Here is a 15459-nt window from a genome sequence, read left to right as displayed (position 1 = left end):
TCATCCCCCGCTACCCCACTTTGACTGCAAAGAATGTCCACCCCCCCACCCCCCAAAGAATCACCTTTTCAAAGAAAACAACCTGCATGAAACTGGAAAAAGCAGGGGCCTGTGGGCAACATGGCAGAAATACTCCTTGGGCATTTGTGCCTATTTAGTCCTTCAAAATGTTACTAGAACAGATCACTGTTTTCTTTTTTAAGAGCACTAAAAGCTTAGGGTACAGTACTACTAATCTCTCTTTCCAAACAGAATGCCACAGTCCAGCCAAATTCATGCACAAGGGAGTCAAGAGTACACAGTAGAAATATTTGCACTTTGTACTTGCTTAAAAAAAGAGTAATAATTCTTGGGTTAGGTTTTTTTATGCAAAATGGCTGCCCGGAGGCGGCAGGGTGTCGCCTCTGTGGTCCAGCTGATCTTGCAGTCGAGCAAACTCGGCGAGTTCATTCAGTTCCTGGAACTGACGGTCAGTCTTGTGCGTCACCAGCGACCGGTAGAAGTGGACCGCAAACACAATGAAAATCAAACCGAAGGGAACCATGATGGTGGTGGAAGTGATAGCTGCCGCCTCACCGGCTGTGATAGTGGTATTGCTAGCCCGGCTGCCGTCGCCTGTCTTCTTCTTCAACGGGTGGAACTTGACCCAGCAGAGCAGGACGACCTCCGCCAGAAACAGCAGAGTCCCGATGACGGTGGAGAAGGCCCAAGCTAGCTCGATGTGTCGGTGCATGCGCTCGTGGGGCGACTCCTTCACAGAATTGAGGTTGTGCACATTGCTCACGGCCTCAATGTTGGGGAGGATGCAAGTGCTTATCATGAGGGCAAAGAGATGGACGGCCACTAGTACAGTGGTACAGGCACTGAACGCTATCAAGAGCCCTGGCGGGTAGTCATGGTCTGCATCAAGCTGGACTTCCACCATAGCCACCTGGAAAGGGATGGAAGGGGGGGGGGGAGAGATTTTTTAGAAAATGAGATTTACATGACTGGACAATAGATTAGCCATATTTATTTATTTATTTATTATGTTTATATAATGCTTTTCTTCCAATGAGGAAAGACTTCTCCTGTAGCTATCTATCTTCTTTCTCCCCACTTGATCCTCACAACAACTCTGAGAGGCAGAGATGGTGACCTTAGGCCACTCCTTGTTTCAGGGCTCAGCAAGGACCTGAACCTGGATTTTCCATGTCTCAGTCGAACACACCACAACCAATAATACTAAAAGAAACCTCCAAATTCTAAGGCAGTCTGCCTTCTTAATATCAGGCGCCAGGGACAAGCAACAAGGGAACAGCTGTTGCATTCATGTCCTCCATATATGAACCAGAAGCAGCAGGAGATAGAAAAAAGACTTGCCAGGATTTGCTAGGCTGGTTCAGCAAAGATCTTGTGTTCTTGGACACAATACACAAAAGGTTAATATTGGCCCTGTACAGATGGGCCTGATAGCACGTCCTGGCGATGTACTAAGGTTGCCTCGGGGCATTGCTTATATATGCCCTGTAACCCTAATAATAATAATAATAATAATAATAATAATAATAATAATAATAATTTATTTATAGCCCGCCCAATCACAAGGAATCCAGGCGGGTTACAATAATAAAAATAAAGAGAATAAAATAAAATACAAAAAATAAATAAAATACAATAAAATTAAAGAGAGCGAAGTGAGTACATTCACAGTTAGGCCTGATGGAAATTGGGCCTCTCTTTTTCATTCCCTCCCAGGTCTGATGATGACGTCATGGAGGGAGGGCTCTTTTTCTTGAGGCAAGGATTTTATTTTAACTAATTTTAATTTAATTCTTCTCATTAAATTTAAGAGAAGAATTGGTGGACAGAGTGACGTAAGTCACAGTAAATGGGAAGTGGAACTAGGTAGGGAAGGCCTGCCGGAAGAGATCCGTCTTAAGAGCCTTCTTAAAGGCTGTAAGAGTAGAAATGTGGCGGATCTCCTTCGGCAGGTCATTCCATAGCTTCGGAGCTGCGGTGGAAAAGGCCCTCTGGGTGACTGAACTTAGCCTAGATTTTATTGGCTGAAGTAGATTCTTCCCTGAGGACCTTAGAGTGCGGGACGGACAGTATGGAAGTAGGCGATCTCTTAAGTATTCTGGACCCAAGCCGTGTAGGGCTTTGAAGGTAATCACCAACACCTTGTACCTTGCCTGGAAACTAATTGGCAGCCAGTGAAGGGATTTCAAAACCGGTGTTATGTGATTGGTACAATGTCAAAATGGCGGTGCCTTGTCTACATGGGTGCCGCCATGTTGATGTGATGGCCGCGTCATGTCCAAACGGCGCGGCATGGCTGTTACGTCCTGGCGCCGCTGCAGGGCGCTTGTGGTGCCCTTTCAGTGGTGCTGGAAGGAGCTCCGAAACGGAGCTCCTTTCGCTGCTTGTATCGCTGATGCAGCCTTTACACGGCTGCGGCAGCGATACAGAAGAGAAAGGGGCCGAGTGGCCCCTTTCTTTCTTTCCCCGCCGCTGTTGGGGTGTCCTTGGGGCAGCGGGAAAGTGGCATTTTGCTGCTTCCCCGAGGCCTGGAAAAGCGGCGGATCGGGGCCTCCGGGGCAGCCACTGTGGCAGCTCAGGTCCCGATCCGTCGGGGAAAGGGGCGGGTGCAGGCCGCCCCAAGGGGGCGGTCTGTATCCCGCCACTGTGACATTCATTCTTCAGTTAACTGCTGCTTACTTATAAACAAGGCTTTGCTACTGCAAGGATTCTGTGGAGTGCAGAAAAAAATAGAACATCATATTGCTTGCAAAATTAAGTTTCCGGAGAAGCTTACCCTGACATGGACACACACAACACAACCTGCTCAAGATCCTACATCATTCTGACATAGCATTAATACCCACCAGCAGATTTATGTTACGCTAGCAGACCACAAAAGAAAGGTGAGGTATAAATTCAGGCAATCAATAATACTGAACTCCACTATACTACAATATTACAAGACCCCAGGGCTTCTTATTCACAACAATCTTAACATGAAGGGAACTGTCTGGAAACCAGGTCTAAAAATGACAGGAGGCACCCCTCTTTTAAGCAACCCAGTGTTTGAACATAGCCTTCCAGGCAATGGCACCCATCTGTACAGGCCTCTGCCTAGATATTTGCTTGGCACCTGCCTGTCTTTCAAGCAGCAGGTGGAAGCATTACTACTTCAAGATGTCTCTTCACAGAATCAGATTTTTACTTGAAGCTCTTTGGTTCCTTGAACGTACCCTTTAAAAAAACAACAACCAGACTTTGGATGTAACTAGTTATATGCAACAACGTTATTTTGGGGTATGGTGAATGTGTAGGTACTGAGGAAATGAAATCATATTAGAAAGGTAACTGAGTGTGAAAAACATTACCGTACTGGCTTAAATGGTACCTATTACATATTTTTGTTGTTGTGCGTCTTCAAATTTTTTCTGACTTATGGTAGCTGTAAGGTAAAGATATCACAAAGTTTTCTTGGCAGTATTTGGTTGGGGTGCGTGTGCCTTCTTCTGAGGCTGAGAAAATGTGACTTGCCCAAAGTCACCCAGTGGGTTTCCATGGTCAAGTGGGGATTCTAACCGTGGTTTCCAGTGTCATAGTCCCATGCCCAAGCCACTACACCATGCTGGCTCCTATATACTGGGTATTTTCTCCCAGGAGGTGCCCCACGCACTGGGTATACTGGGTCACAAATAACAGGTCATGTCTTGAGAAAAAGGTGAGGGAAAAAAAGGAAATAAATACATAAATATAACAAGAAAGACTTTCCAGTTCCTTTTAAAAATGATTTTTCGGTTTTATACCAGTCTCTTCTTTCTTTTTATTTCTTAAAATATTTATATCCAGCCTTCTAAAGATTTCAAGGCAGCACATGATAAAAGCTGATCACTCCTAAGAGTTTTCAGTAACAGTCAACACAACCAGCAGCACAACTCGATTACTTTTGAAAAACTTTTCCAACACTAGCTTGAGTAACAGGAGCCCATTCCTTAAAAAAACACACCCCTCTTCATGCTCTGAAAATGGCATTTCTTTTGTAAAAGCACCCATATCCATCATTCTGGCTCTCTTTATGATGCAGTCATCATGTCTGCATGACTTCCAAGATCCTCTGGAAGTCTGCTGTTCTGGGATTCCATGAATGGCATCTGGTTACTTTATAATGCTCTACAGACTTCTTGGAGGAGGAAAGCGGCAGTGGGGAGCCATAGCATGCATCCTTTTACACAAAAGAACCCCAGCGTTGATGGCTTGCTCTTCCAAAACCACACAAATAACCAGAGTGTGGAAAATGTCATTTTGGCAACAAGGAGCTCCCTAAAACCCCAGCTGGCTGGGGGATTCTAGAAGCCCTAGTTCACTTTCTACACTAAAAACCAGGGTTAAACAGCCAACAACCTTTCCAAAAGCAGCCTCTGCCAACAAATCCAGCTCACTTCCTTGTAGGACAATACAGTATTATACAATTCCACACTCCAGTTGGCACCCCGTGGCCTCTCCCCCCCCCCCTTTGCTGTTCCAACGAAAAAAGAAGAAAAAAGTTTCTAAGCATGTTCTCAGGGAGGTGTTGGCTTGCGCCTTGGACAAAAGCCAGCATCACTTCACTTGGCACAGGGGTCGGCTGTGACGCAGGTATCAAAACTGTGCCTGACAGCCCCCCCCCCCCCCCAAAAAAAACAACAACAACCCCATTTCCCACCAGGAACAATGACTGGCTGCTGGGAAGAAAGGACAGAGGAAATTGGAAGCTCCCAGAATGGGAAAAGGAAGAGATGCATCCATCAAGAAAGGTGCCCACAACATTTCACATATTGAAAAATATGACCAGATCTGATTTCTGATAACACTGTGGTCCTCAAAAAAAAACCCCACACTGGTGTGCAAGAACTAATACCTGCCTGTCTAGGCCAATACATACACATTCAGTCAAACTAAGGTGCAGAAATAATCCAGTTTGAGACCACTTTAACTGTCCTTGCTCAGTGCTAGGAAATTCTGAGAACTGTAGTTCTGGGGGACATTTAGCCTTCTCTGTCAGAAAACACTGGTGCCAGAATAAAACTACAATTCCCAGGATTCCCTAGCACCAAAACAGGGCAGATAAAGTGGTCTCAAACTGGATTATTTCTGCTGTGTGTTTTGGACCTGAATGGCAATTACTGTTGCAAGCAGTAACTGGTTTAAAACCAGCCAACTGGTCATTACCCCATAGGCAGAGAACCTATAAAAAATCTTTTAGGACAGCATCTGGTAAAACCACCTCTGAGGATTTCTTGCCGAAGAAAACCCTATGAAACTCATGGGGCTGCCATCAATTGACAGGCAACCTGAAGGCACCTACACACACATTTAATGTTAACAGGGGAAGTTTAAAATAGCTGCTCTTACTCACATTCCTTTTCCTCTCTTCACTGTTTGAAAGCGATTTGTGATTTTATAATACATCCTTCCTTCCTTCCAGTTGATTTCACTGCAATTGTCTTTTAATCCTTGTAAGCCACCCAGCAAACAACTGCACACATTAAAAAAGAGGAGTGGCTGGGCTTCCTCTTTTTTAAAACTATTAATAGAAAGTAACCACCAGGAAAATAATGAGGCAAACACCTTAGCTGAATGCCAGAAACACAGGCCTAACCTCAATGGCGAGATCTTCTCCCACGATGGGCACAACAGAGAATACCCTCATTCACCCTGCAACCAAACAAGCCTTTCCTAACCTACTGCTCTCCCCATAGCTGCCTGTGGGGTAATGGGAGTTGTAGTTCCACACATCTAGACTACGCTGAAGGAGGCTGGCCTGTGCCTTCTGACTTCTTTCAATTGTGGAAGGTGACTCTGCTCACAGATATAACCTAGCACCTCCTCAGGGCATTAAATAGCCACCAGTCACTTTTGTAAGGCTGCAAGCTTTGGCTGTAGCTGGGGAAGTCATGTCTTTGGAAAGGGATGCCAAACACCTACCAGTGTTTTTTGAGGGGTTTTCGGGCTATGTGGCCATGTTCTAGAAGAGTTTCTTCCTGAAGTTTCACCAGAATCTGTGGCTGGCATCTGTGGCTGGCATCTCTGAAGATGCTAGCCACAGATGCTGGTGAAACGTCAGTAAGATACTCTTCTAGAACATGGCCACATAGCCTGAAAACCCCACAAAAAACTATGGATGCCGGCCATGAAAGCCTTTGAGCCTACCAGTGTGTCTACGCAGTGAGCAGCCAGAGCTCAGCCAGCATGTATTGTGCACAGAAAAGCCCCAGGTTCAGTACTTGGCATCTCCAGTTCAAAATGGATCAGGGAGCAGGTGATGAGAAAAGCCCTTTGTCTGAAACCCCAGAGAGCTGGGGCTGCCAGGAAGAGGAAAAGAAAGAGGAGCTGGAGGCCCTAGAAACAAAACAAAGACAAGAGAGACAAAAACACTCTCTGAGTCCCCAGGTTTGCAAATTAAGTACCCCACACAGAACAGAAAAGTACACCCCACCTCCCAAAATCTGGGGCAGAATGATAGTTTGTGCGTTTTGGAAATGCCTTGAGAACTTCTGACACACTTACAACAGTTTTCTGTAAAAGACCTCCAGACACGGCTTTCCTTGTCAGTATAATTTCACTATATGTATGTGGTTCTGAAAGGGGTCATCTGGGCTCCTAGCCCCGAGTAGCCCCTGCCACAACCAAATCTGTACCAAACCAGTCAGAGCTGCCAGCAAAAGCATGGCTAAAACAAGGGTACAAACGCCAGTTCTAACCCAGCCCCAGTCCACTGCTCTTTTGCTTGTGCCACCTGTATGTGCTTAGCAGCGGGCTCCTTGGAAACAGGCCACATGCAACACTTGCGCCTAAGTTTTGATGGCTGCAGCTGCAAAATTAAAGCATTTCACTCGGGAGGAGGCATCACGTGCCGCTGCCCTGGGAGCCCCAACCGGAACACAAGTCCCCTGTCAATCCAGCTGACGTCGCCTCCCCTGAAGAGCCTCAACCTGTTTTTAGCCATTGAAGAACAGCAAACATTTATCTGCCCGTCGGCCGGCTGCCATGCGGAAGAGGCAGTCTTTTGAAACAGCATCCGCTTTTCTTGTGCCGCAAAAGCGCTGTGGTTTCAGAACAACAGTGTGCTAAGAAAATGTTAAACTCTTTAAGACTGATCACTTTAAAAGCACAAGACGCAGCTGGGTAAAGGTTCACGTCTGAAGATGGCTTGCAAGAGGAGAGAGACATGGGCACCAGACAAGCCACATTTTTCCCTCTGGCACAGCAAACTTTACAGAAACCCAGGGCTATTCTTTATTAAAATATTTACATCATGCCCTTACACTGAAGATCTCAGAGCAGCTTACAATACAATGAATGCCAAATGATAACTGTCAAAAACTAAAAATATCTTAAATTGTTTACCAGTCAAAAGTAGACAATATAAAACTAGGGGAAATAATTGAAAACAATGCCAATCACAGGACATGTTCTCATGAATGAGTCCTGAAGGCTTTAACAAAGAGCCATGCTTTGATCTGGCACTAGAATGATGCCAGGGCTGGTGACAATTGAGCCTCCAATGGGAGGTTATTCATAACCATACATTTTGCTGCAGACTGATTTGGAATTCATTATCTTAGCCACCCGTACAACAGCTCTGTAAGGCGGGTCATTCTTCTCATTAGTCACAATACTCCAGATGGAGAGGCTGAGAGGGAGAAAGGTCAGTGTCATTTGTGGCTGCAGTGCGATTTGAACAGCTCACGCTTCAAGCCACTGCACCACATCAGAGCCCCAGTTGAATGGGATTTATTCCGAAGAGGCTTTATGGCCAGACAAAACTTTCAACTGCAATTCAGAGAAGCTACTATTGAGCATTTTTGCTTTAGCTCTTACCACACTTGACAGAGGCTTGTCTCCCACAATTGCTGGCAGAAGCAATTTATCCTGCCTTGGCCCATTTTCTCTGAGTCACATCTCAGGCACTGCAACAGCTGTGCTGCCCAGGCATCCTGGGAATTGCAGTAACTTTGCCCAAGCACTGGCCATTCACCTCACAAGAGCAGAGTACAGTTCCCTGCCAAAAATTACTCATCTTCTGTAACATAATAGACAAACGCACCCCTATGAGAAATTAGTCTAAGCCAGAGTTCTCTCTCTAAGACAGTGTTACACTGCAAGGATCAGTTAGATCAAGTGCAGAAAGTCTGACTCTAAATAATCACCTGGTTCTTATAATTTTAAATTAGGCCTGCCACCCAAATAAAGAGACCTCAGTCTTAAGTTTATCAATTGATTTTGTCAGCACACATTTCAGTGCTGAAACACTTGGTCTAAATGGGGGGGGGGGGGGGGGGACCTGTGTTCAAGTAATTGATGCAAAAGTTGTAGCAGGGATAGTCTTAAAAAGATGGACTTTGCTCCCCCCCCCCCGATACTCACAAAGGAGAACACAGCTTCTAACATGTTGCTCATCTGTATTTTTTTAAAGAACAAGTTAAACATAATGATTTTCATAGGGCAGATTTTAGTTAAACAAAAGGTTTTTGTTTTCAATGAAAAGCTACACAGAGTTGCAAGTCTACATAAAATGCCTTTTAGAATAACTTCATTCGCAAAGATGTCTCAGCTCAGAAAAATTCATTTTGGACTACAACTCCCAGAATCCTTCACCTACTGGCTAAGGGTTATCCTGCTCTCTCCTTCTCTACTGCCTTATGGAACTTTGGTGAGTCTGAAAATTCAAGAGTCGATATAAACATAACTCTTCAACAGGATAAAATGTGCAAAACGTGAGAACCCCAAGGTACTTTGTTGTTGACCATGCTTCTTGGCTGCTTTGAATCCTTTCTTAGTAGAAAGGGGGAATAAAAATGTAAAAAAATAAAATAAAAGCCACTGGGTAGACCACTCTGGGGGGATGAGGAAGGGGTAAATGAGTCTCATGTTTCCCAACTCACCCTGTAGAAGAAGAAAGCTGTTCTGAAGGTTATATTTTCATTAGCAATATGGGTGAGCTCTGTTCTAAGCTGGTGGGGTAACAATGCAGGAACAGGACAGACAAACAAACCCTGGGAGCACACAAAGGTTCATTGATACTACAGAGCGCATCTCCTGTACATTGGGGGATGAACCATGCTGCACAGGCAGAATTCTACGCAACCAGAACTCAGACCCCACCAGGATATGAGGCATGTACACAGCATTTCTGTCAGCCGTTCAAAGCAGCTTCACCTCAGCTACAAAGCAAAGGACCTATTGGACATATGAAATATAATGAAGTATTAGGGAGTGTGCAATATACAGTCCACCCTCCACATTTGCAGCTTTGATTAATGTGTTCTCTCTAGGAATTTCTAGGTCCTCCAGCGCAACTCTGCTAGAAATTGACCAGAGTTTATTTATTTATTAATTTATTTCATTTATATGCTGCCTTTCTCCCCAGAGGGACACAAAACATTTAAAATCTCAATAAAATTCAAAACAATTAAAACCACCCACCCCCAATATAAAATCGCATAAAAATATACCAAAGTTAAAAACAAGCTAAGTTTGGACTGAAGGGTTTGCAGATTCGTAGAGAAAACCCTACTCTAGGCATTTGTAGGTCCTCTAGCATCAGTCTATGGTCAACCTTGGGCAGATGTTCACAACAGAGTTGCACTGGAGGACCTAGAGATCCCTTAGGGAGGTAAAAACATGGCGCTTTGGTTATTTGCGGCTTGCCCACATTCACAGGGGTCCTGTGCCCCTAACCCCAGGGAATGTGGAGGGCCAACTGGAAATGCAAAGGACAGTGACTATAACTAGACCATAATTCTTATGCAGGAGGAAAGTTTTGCCTTTTCTCCACTGAGCCTATAAATGCATGCTTTTTGACTACCACGTCCCAAATCCTTCATCCAACTATGAGCTTAGTTCCAAAAAAGCTCACTTTTCCAGGCTTGGCCTAAGTATACATATTTGAAGGGTTTTTTGTACTGCAGGTTGAGTCTCTCTTTTCCAGAAATCCATAATCTGCAATCCTCCAAAAGCCCAAACTGTCCCTGCGGGAGGCTGAGACAGTGACGCCTTTACCTTCTGAGGGTTCAAGTGTATTGCTTTGCTTTCCGAGGGTTCAGCGTACACAAACTTTGTTTCCCGCACCAGATTATTAAAAAAACCACCATTGTGTCTAAACTTACCCTCGGGCTCTGCTTATAAGGTGTATACAAAACATAACTAAATGTCATGTTTAGACTTGGCTCCCATCTCCAAGATAATTCCTTACCTTCGTCCAAAGATTCCAAAATTAAAAACAAAACAAAAGCACCCCCCCCCCCCAAATCCCACACACTTCTCGCCCCAAGCGTTTCGGATACAGGAGTGTCACTTCTAGTCCGGAAACTAGACATCCCACTCTGGCCTCCTATGGAGACACTTATTTGGACCATCACGTTCTACAGTCCAGAAAGGAACTTTTCCAAGGTCCCAAACACACTGCAGACGTAATCCAAATCTGAAACCATAACTGCCTTGCCTTGGCTCAGTGCTAGGGAATCCTGGGAATTGTAGTTTTGTGAGACATTGAGCCTTCTCTGTCAGAGAGCTCGGGTGCCACAACAAACTACAATTCCCAGGATCCCCCAGCACTGAGCCAGGGCAGTCAAAGCGGGCTCAGATTTGGATTACTTCTGCAGTGTGTTTTGGACCTCAGTGGGTATAAACTACAACTCCACTCCAGTTTCATTGGTTAGGCTGACCACATCCTAGTTCGCTGACCATTCTTGCTTAGAGTCCTGCCTTGAGCATGACATGCCTGAACCAAACACAAAACTGCCCCCCAAGGCCTGGCGCAGACATGGCATAGGACCCTTGCCAGCAGTGGTACTTACTAAAGCGAAGCATTCCTTGCCCGCTTGGCTTATCCTCAACCCACTGGCCTTCGTAGATGGAGCCATCGTTGTAGTACATCCGTCCCCAGCCGTATCTCTTCCCTGCATACCAGTCCCCTTCGTAATAAGCTGTTTCAGAGTAAAACTTAACTCCAAAACCCTAAAATCGCAAACGGAGGATGATGGTGATGATGATGCAGATTAACAGCAGAACCTTTCTCCTCTTTCTCCTGAGGTTTAGGCAGAACAGGAATGGTCAGCCAACTAGGATGCGATCAGTCTGATCAGTCAAACTGGAGTGGACTTGTTATAGTTTATACCAGTGGTCCCCAAACTGTGCCCTTTCAGGGCCTTTGGACTTCAGCTCCCAGAAGCCTCAGCCAGCTTGGCCAATAGCCTGGGATTCTGGGAGCTGAAGTCCAAAAGCCCTGAAAGAGCACAGTCTGGGGACCAATAATTAGACCCCACTGGTTGGTCCCCAAACTGTGCCCTTTCGGAGATGTTGGACTTCATCTCCCAGAAGCCTCAGTCATGTTGGCCCACAGTCTGGGATTCTGGGAGCTGAAGTCCAATATTCCCTTAAAGAGCAGAGTTAGGGTAGCCCTGGTTTATATAACCCCTGAGGTCCAAAGCACACTGGAGAAAGAATCCACCCTGAGACCGCTTGAGCTGCTCTGGCTCAGGGCTAGGGAATGCTGGGAAGTGTAGTTTGTTGGGGCCCCGGAGCTAGGCTCAATGTCTGCCAAAACTAGAGTGCCCAGGATTGCCTCGCATTGAGCCAGGGCAGTTCTAAGAGTCTCAAACTTGGGCTGCATCCACACTGGAGACAGAACCCGGTTTGGCACCGCTTTAGCTGGCTCAAGGCGATGGAATTCTGGGAGTTGGAGTTTGTTGTGGGCCCGCTCCGGGCCCACAACAAACTCCAACTCCCAGAATTCCATCGCCTTGAGCCAAAGCAAGCGCCAAAACGGGTTATTCCCGCCTCACCCCCAGACACACCCGCCCTGCGAGGTAGGCCTCCCTCAGCCTCCTCCTCCTCCTCCTCAGCCTTCCTTGGGGCGGGCGAGGCCTCGCGAGAAGCCCGGCCAAGGCTCACCATGGCGAAGCCGGAGAGGAGAGCCGAGGTGCGGCTGGAGGCTTTGAGCTTGGCCCGGCTGAGGTAGAGCTTCCGCCAGGACAGCGCCTGCATGGAGTGCTCGTTGAGGCTCATGAGGAGCGAGTGAGCGAGGAAGGCCGGCCTCGGCTGCTTCGCCTCCTTCCTCCTCCTCACCGACGAAGACGCTCGCCTCAGCAGCACCCCAGGAGGCCCCGCTGGCTTCGCGCCGTCACTCACAGCGCCTCGCTCGTTAGTTCGAGGGCCGGGCTCGGCCCGCTAGGACAGCCGCCCCGGCCCCGCCTCCAAGAGCTAGGCCCCGCCCCCCGCGAGGGGAGACGCCGGTCAGGTGCTGAGGACTTACGCGCATGCGCGCCCCGACCCGCCTCCAAGAGCTAGGCCACGCCCCTCTGGGAGGGGAGACTGACGCGCATGCGCGCCCTCTCCCGCCTTGGGGAAAACTCAACCAAAGCTTTAGCCGTGCGAGTCTGTGGAACCAGTCTGTAGAGAGGCCTTGGGCCCCTTTTGAGGCTCCCTGCAAGAAAGGAGCGGGCAGCAGGGGCTTCCCTAGACTCAAGGCTACTTATGCATCTGAGGAAGCACACTTTAGTCTAGGGAAGCGCCTGCTGCCAGCTTCTTCCTTTCATTTGGTCTCAATGGGGCCACAACTGAACTCTCTCCATACAGTCTCCAGAGCAGTGGTCCCCAAGCTGTGACCTGTAAGGGAATTGTGGACTTCAGCTCCCAGAACCCCAGGCTATTGGCCAACGTGGCTGAGGCTTCTGGGAGCTGGAGTCCACAATCCTCTTCAAGGGTACCACTGCTCTGGAGGAGCCAAAGACACAGCTGCGTTCGTGTCAGGCTTATCGAATATTGGATATTGTATCTGATTGTTGTTTTGTTCTGTAACCCGCCTTGATTTCTTCGGGTATTATTATTATTATTACCCCTCTGAAGACATTTGCCAAGAAAACCCCATTAAGCAAGCTGTTAAGGCAAAAATGACTTGGAGGCGCACAACAATCCAACCACCAAAGGTACAGAAGCTCATTCTACAAAATACATATAAAACAATAGTAATACTAGATAGAATTAGATAAAATAAGGAGGCAACGGATTGAGAACATCAGAGATCAAATAAAATAACAATCAGATAAACAGTCACACAATGCCTGGGAACACTTCCCTGAACAATATAGTCTTCAACTCACCCTCAAGACATAGAGACAGAAATAATCGAGTCTGAGACTGCTTTTGCTGTGCTGGCTCTGTGCTAGGGAATCCTGGGAACTGTAGTTTAATGTGGCCCGAGCTCTCTGACAGAGAAGGCTTAATGGCTCACAAAACTACAGTTCCCAGAATTCCCTAGCATTGAGCCAGGGCAGTTCAAGCAGTCTCAAACTGGGTGATTTCTGCAGGGTGTTTGGGACCAACAATCCCCTTTTGTCTAGTCTCGGCTCTTCAGCAGCTAGTCCAGGGACGGGGAAAACATGAGCTCTCAAAATGTTTTCGGCTTCTGTTCCCAGATGCTCCTGGGTAGTGGACCATGGGAGCTGCAATCCCAAACATTTGCCTTGCCAGCCAAAGGTTTTCCACCTGGGAACTGGCCCCGCTGAATGAAGAACTTCACTGGGGAACTCTGGACCAGTTCTCCATTGCTCTCCATTACTTCGCAGGGTTCTTGTGAGGCTGAAAGTGGAGAGGAGGATCGCATACATCACCTTGAGTTGGCTGGAAGAAATGCAGCCTGTAAATGTAAGCAAGCACCTAATATTCAAGGGTATACTGCTCTGTTTAGTCACTGTAGCTACGAGGACCAGCATAGTCCTCCCTCTTTCCATTTTGACACGTAATGAGTATTCACAGCAGAGTGGTTTATGTCCAAGTCCCCTTTATGAATGCGCCTGAGGAAAATGGCTGCAAGAAAAAGATTCAATATCTGCACATGATTTTAAAGCTTTTTAAAAAACCCATTAGAGACAATGGAGGTGAAAGCAATCTCTTTGTTCAACATTTCTTTGCTTTTTTAAAACAAATTGCCAGAAATCAAAGGGAAGCCGACACACAAACCAAGCCTTCTCCTATCCCATGCCCATTTTGTACAGTGGGAGTATTGTATAGAAACACTGCCTCGGAAAAGCATGGCTACCGAATGCATAAAACACTTCAATGCGCTCCTAAGCTGGTTGCTGTCAAGGACAAGCTGCCTCCGTTCGAACTGTGGGGCAAAGCTCTAGATCAAGTTGAACCGCAGGAAAAGTTATCAGAATTGGAACACATTTAGTTGCATCTCTCAGGAAGCTGAGCAACATGGAGGCTGAATCTCACCCTCCAAGTGGCAATCATTTTTCATTTGGTAGTGTATGGTATAAGACTTGAAGAAACACTATGCCATGCTGAACTTTTCCATTGTTTATCAAAGGGTGGAAGATGAAATTATATATACCGGTCATCCTTTTTGTCCCACTTCGAAGGCCTACTGCAAAATCTTCACTGTGCTGCCAAACTTCTCACAGGCCCCTTGTATGCTGCCAAAGAACGTGAACCAAAGAATTCTGGCAGCTGGGGAAACGAACTTGGCTTTGCGTGGGGTGACCCAGCCAAATGCTTTTGTGTTGCCTTGGTCTCCTGACAAAAGAACAAGCTGAGGCTGCAAAGGTTATAGGGAGGGTTTCCGCTCCAAACACAAGAAATAGAGGGAGCAAAGCTTCCCGTCACAAGTGGGCATTTCTACAAAAGTATGTTTCTTCGTTCAGGATTTTGCTTTTACTCGTATGAAGATGACAGTCAACAGACTCAGCCTTGGATGATAAACTGCCCCAAATTCAAGACTGAGAGGCACTTTCATGTAAGAGGAATTCCCCTCACAGAGGAAGGGAAGGCCTCTTGGCGCCCGTTCTGATGCATGCATGCTCCATCTTCATCTAAAAAGAAAAGAAACCACCTTTTTTTGCCAGAGCTGTTGCTTTATTGAGATGCACACTGATACAAACAGGTGAACAGATGAACACTCATGGCTCTAACATAAATCCAAGCAGCTTGCAGTCCTCTGTATGTGAGTGAACTATAAATCCCATCAACACCCGGTGCTTGCCTTTCAGCAGAGCTGGGAATCCTGTGCTCCTCCAAACACTGTTGGGACTGCAACTCCTAGCATTCCTCACCAAAGCTGTGTTTAGGAGCGGATGGGAACTGCAGTTCTAGGCTGTCCAAAAGGCCCCACTGTGGACAGGGGCTGCCATTCCACTTTCATTTGCAGTTAGTTGAAGGGGGGGGGGGCGTTTGGACTCGCTGGACTACAAACCCCAGAATGCAACAGAGCAGTGAAAGTGGGAGAGCCGCAGCATCCACATATCCGCCCTACCCTCTCCTAGCGCTGTTATTCCACTTTCACTGCTGTGGCTGCCTCCTGTTGCATTCTGGGGTTTGTAGTCCAGCGAGGCCGAAGTCAAAGCAGTGCGGGAATCCCCTCTCATCAGTTGGAAACACCCAGGGAGGGAGGGGGGAGAGGAGGGGGGCAACAATCGCCCC

General features: G+C 46.9%; 1 protein-coding gene across 1 annotated transcript; it reads right to left on the bottom strand.

Annotated features, from left to right (window-relative positions):
• Window positions 1-67: 67 nt before the first annotated feature.
• On the bottom strand, window positions 68-12190 carry LOC149290038 (calcium release-activated calcium channel protein 1). The gene is made up of 2 exons (XM_089489688.1): window positions 11932-12190; window positions 68-931 (listed from the first exon to the last, which is right to left on the bottom strand). Exons 1-2 carry the CDS (start codon window positions 12043-12045, stop codon window positions 365-367), a joined length of 681 nt encoding a protein of 226 aa, XP_089345814.1. The 5' UTR covers window positions 12046-12190; the 3' UTR covers window positions 68-364.
• Between the last annotated feature and the right edge of the window lie 3269 nt (window positions 12191-15459).

The sequence above is a fragment of the Sceloporus occidentalis genome, unplaced genomic scaffold (genome assembly GCF_023333645.1).
Source record: "Sceloporus occidentalis isolate IW3139 unplaced genomic scaffold, rSceOcc1.0.p SCAF_41, whole genome shotgun sequence".
NCBI classification, from domain to species: domain Eukaryota; kingdom Metazoa; phylum Chordata; class Lepidosauria; order Squamata; family Phrynosomatidae; genus Sceloporus; species Sceloporus occidentalis.
Note: the sequence above shows the minus strand (reverse complement) of the source record. Positions and strands in the feature narration are given on the sequence as shown.

Bases quoted from the DNA above. Each gene is read 5' to 3' on its own strand.
- LOC149290038 (XM_089489688.1), bottom strand. From the start codon at position 12,045: ATGAGCCTCAACGAGCACTCCATGCAGGCGCTGTCCTGGCGGAAGCTC. The intron at 932-11,931 runs GTGAGCCTTGGC...ATCCCTTTCCAG, and splicing joins TCCTCTCCGGCTTCGCCATG to GTGGCTATGGTGGAAGTCCA.